Source organism: Etheostoma spectabile, chromosome 21 (assembly GCF_008692095.1).
Source record: "Etheostoma spectabile isolate EspeVRDwgs_2016 chromosome 21, UIUC_Espe_1.0, whole genome shotgun sequence".
In the NCBI taxonomy this organism is placed as follows: domain Eukaryota; kingdom Metazoa; phylum Chordata; class Actinopteri; order Perciformes; family Percidae; genus Etheostoma; species Etheostoma spectabile.
This window is the reverse complement of record NC_045753.1, coordinates 10,079,262-10,083,077: the sequence shown is the minus strand read 5'-3', so window position 1 is coordinate 10,083,077 and position 3,816 is coordinate 10,079,262. Positions and strand designations below refer to the sequence as shown.

At 41.4% G+C, this 3,816-nt stretch overlaps 3 protein-coding genes across 5 annotated transcripts in view; 2 read left to right on the top strand and 1 right to left on the bottom strand.

Annotated features, from left to right (window-relative positions):
- The window catches only part of tubgcp2 (tubulin gamma complex component 2), a 13,222-nt gene extending 11,859 nt beyond the window's left edge, over positions 1–1,363 (bottom strand). Inside the window, exons 1-3 of the mRNA XM_032501594.1 lie at positions 1,232–1,363; positions 704–864; positions 328–456 (exon numbers count right to left, since the gene is read on the bottom strand). Coding sequence (XP_032357485.1) covers positions 328–456; positions 704–853 — 279 coding nt within the window. The 5' untranslated portion in view covers positions 854–864; positions 1,232–1,363. The remainder of the gene's footprint in view (positions 1–327; positions 457–703; positions 865–1,231) is intronic.
- Positions 1,364–2,020: 657 nt separating this feature from the next.
- slc16a5a (solute carrier family 16 member 5a) overlaps positions 2,021–3,816 on the top strand; it is a 49,105-nt gene continuing 47,309 nt past the window's right edge. Inside the window, exon 1 of the mRNA XM_032501608.1 lies at positions 2,021–2,339. The gene's annotated coding sequence lies outside the window, so the exon portion shown is untranslated. The remainder of the gene's footprint in view (positions 2,340–3,816) is intronic.
- kctd2 (potassium channel tetramerization domain containing 2) overlaps positions 2,361–3,816 on the top strand; it is an 8,940-nt gene continuing 7,484 nt past the window's right edge. For 2 of the 3 annotated variants that reach the window (XR_004327152.1, XR_004327151.1), the window contains exon 1: positions 2,362–2,777. Coding sequence is in view for 1 of the 3 variants with exons in the window: in XM_032501628.1 (XP_032357519.1) it covers positions 2,391–2,777 (387 nt within the window). In the remaining 2 variants the exon portion in view is untranslated. Of the gene's footprint in view, positions 2,778–3,816 lie in introns of all 3 variants that reach the window. The other variant, XM_032501628.1, reaches the window with a different exon arrangement.

Sequence of the window (3,816 nt, the reverse complement as noted above, 5' to 3'; positions counted from 1 at the left end):
GATAGAAATCATATCACATCCATACAGGGACAGTAGTACACAGCTGTTACAACATAATAAAATAGATGACACACTGGTATTGGATAAGAACTCGGTATTGGTTGACATGCAAGTTCAAGTATTCAGAATCGGTATCGGGAAGCAAAAATAGTATCGGACCATCTCAAGTTTCAATCTTCTATTCATATTGGTCACATTGGCTGTTTTGTTGTGTCGAAAACCAAATCATTTAAAATCTCATTTAAAACACCAAAGGGTGAAATAAATTGCTTTAAAGTGATAATAAACAAAAACCATGAAATTAGCTGGTCGTTAATGACGTATTACCTCTTTATCCTCACAGAGTTTGGAGAGCAGATAAACCAGAGGGTCGAGGTTTTGAACATTTTTGGACTTGAGCTCCTCGTACTTCCTCAAGAAGTCCTCCGGGGTTTTAGAGAACTCCGCTAATTTGACCTGAAAATAATACAACAGCCAATACAAAGAGAAAAATCCGTTAGAAATGTAGCTGACAATGTCACACAAACTGGTGTTGAAAGACAAAATATGCACACGAGTCTAAATAGAGCCCTAATTTCTGCTGCCAGTTGTTGCAGGAACATCTGGCCAGTAATGCCAGCAAAAACTCAAGAACTCATCACTTCCGAGACATTATGGTCAGTTCTGCATGTTCCGGGACTTCTCCATGCCCTGAAAGCCCCACCTTTGCACTGTGGGCAGACACCGTGGTTGTAACATAGGGAGTCCTGTGTTTCTGCAGCAGGTCTATGTAGCCCTCTGCTCCATCACCTCCCCGGACATGGAGCAGGCTGAGCAGCTCGTTCACATCGTGGTGGATCCTGAACTCACTCATGGCTCAGCCGGCTGAAATGACAACACAACGGCATCTTAGCCCCATTAACAGCTCATATAAACATCGGGCTATTGGCTCATAATGATAAAACAACACTCGCAGCTGAGCTGAGTACACGCAGTCCTTCAGGCTTTGTCTCAACCAACGATTTTAAAGAGTTTAAAGTGATGCTGAGCATGCAGTTAACGTTATATGATGCTAGCTTGCTAACTGGCTAAAGAGCCAGCCCCGGGTAAAATCAACTATGAGGATGCTAGCTAACTGCGTAGCTAGCTAGCGCACCCCGAATAAAACAAATCACCGAACAGTTATAACAACGTAACTTAGTAATAATTGCTTTATTACAGGTGTAACCCGAGTCTCTACCAAGCACTATACCTGACCGTTGCGTCTGCTTCTACACAACAGCAAACAGCACAGGTACCGAACGCGCCCACCACTAGTCAAAAAGTCTTCTTCTTCTTCTGCTGCTGTAATACACGCAGCGATGGCGCCACACTGCCCCCGTCGGTTACATATTGACAGTACAACTTTAACTTATTAGCAAATGATCATAACCAGGTCCATTTCATGTTAGGAAAAAAGATCCTGAGTACTATTCTCAAATTAATGAGAATGACTAATTTTCTGAAGGGGGTGGCAGTAGATCCGTCGGGCACCGAACCCCAAACCCGTCAGGGCCCCTGTCATGGGCAGACGCCTCATGTCCCGTGTGTATTCTGTGTTTCAATTAATCAACTATACCGTAATCGTATTGACTTCTTTAAAGTAACAGTAAATAATGTAGTTTTGTTTATATTTTGTACTCATTTTGTGTTTTGAAATTATTATTATTATTTTAATTAAATCTTATTTAAGTTGATTTGTTTAAAAATACACAGAATATAAAAAAGAACATATTGTTTATATATATATTAATCTCTATAATTTAACTTGGACTATCATGTCTTATGTCTTAGATTCTCATCTACACACATATATACATATACATATATATATATATATGTATATATATATATATACATATATATATATATCTTGATATTATTAAAGATCTATACCTGAAAACCAACATTTTCAGTGTCACTGACAACTTGAGAAACGTGAGAAGCTCAACAAAAACAATTCGCTTTTATTTTGAAAAATGACGTCACGGCGGAAGTAAACAGTAATCACGTTACAACCCGGAAGAATTGCGCTTACCGTTTGAATAGAGAAGAATGAGCGATTTATCTCGGGAAAACTCATTAAACGCGATGCTGCGAACATCGCACAGCCTGTAAGAGACATATCCGCGTCTTTTAACCTCCGGCTCCGGAGCCAGGGGCGGTCTAGGGTGAGAGCAGCAACGCCCGGATGCCAACGGCCAACCCCGTCGGAGAAAACCATCTTCGCTGTGTTTACAAATCGGCCAGGAGACATTGTCCCCTCGCGGTGTGTCGTTAGCTAGCTGCTCGCGCGGTTGTGTGTGTGTGTTTGTGTGTGTGTGTTTTCCAGACGACGACGAAGAAGAAGAAGAAAAAAAAAAAAAAAAAACATGGCTGAACTGCATGTTGTGGAGCAGAGCGGCACCGGCACCGTGGAGCAGCCGCCCGAGCACCGCGATGTCCGGGGCTCCGTGCGCCTGGCGTCGCCCACCCTGGTGGTGGTTCCTCCGCGGGGCGGCCAGCTCAGTCCCGGCGGGGGGTCGAGCAGCGGCGGCGGTGGCGGTGGTGGCGGGCGCACCGTGTTCGGGTTCCCGGCGAAGAGCAGCCCGAGCTCCCCGAGCTCCCCGTCTGAACCGGGGGACAAGCCGGGCTCGCGCTGGGTTCGTCTGAACGTCGGCGGGACCTACTTCATCACGACCAAACAGACGCTGTGTCGGGACCCCAAGTCGTTCCTGTTCCGACTGTGTCAAGAAGACCCGGACCTGGACTCCGACAAAGTGAGCACATAAAGCCATAAGAATATACAGAATGCCTTTTAATGTCTCTATAGGTACAATTAGATTAGAAGGAGCTCTTTTAATAATAATAATAATAATAATAATAAGTAGTCTCTACTTGTCCCACTTGTGTCTCTATTGTGTCAATGTGTAGTATCTTTTAATTAATTTATTTATTTTTCCCCCCTAATGTCTGTATTACATGTGTACACTGTATTTATCAACGGGATGTGAAGAGTTTTATCCGTTTTACTAATTTTTATATTCGTATTGTTGACTGTAATCTTCTTATTGTTGTTGTTTTTTAGGGAGACAATTTTAAGATCTTGTCCAGGGACAACGGATGAAAAACAGCCTTTTGGCTAATTCTGGTGCATTTACAGCAATGTTGATTAATACACACTGTCCCTGTCAAATACATTAATAAAATAAAAAATAAAAATAGTGTAACAAAACAAAACAAAGTGGGTGTAAGGTACACAGTTCAGTCACTATGTACGTATGAAAAATAAGTGGTTTTATATACAGTGTGATATGCAGTGTGGGTTATTGCACATTATTTTAATATTGCCCAATAGTGGTGATCATATTCAATGAGTAATAGATAATGGACAATGAGAGTAGGCTAATAATATTGCACAGTATGCAGGTGTTGCAGAGTAATGGGACTGCACAGTAATTATCAATATTATCAGTGGTATTTAAATATTAAATATTGCACAGTAGTGAGTAGAAGAAAGTCCATAACATTTGATAATAGATTACTTGTGTTGAGTTATTTTCTATGAAAAAAGTAAAGAAGCTTCTAAATATTTTCTAGTTTATTGTCTCTTCTGTGACAGACTTAAATGATTTGAGTCGTGGACAAAACGAGACATTTGAGGACGTCATCTTAGGCTTTTGGAAAACATTTTTCCCTGTTTTTTGTAACATTTTTAGACCAAACAACTAATTGATTAATACTGTATTGCCCCTGGCTGCAGTAATGAACTGTCTAGGGCTAATGCAGCTGGGGTTACGATACATTTCCACAGGCTAC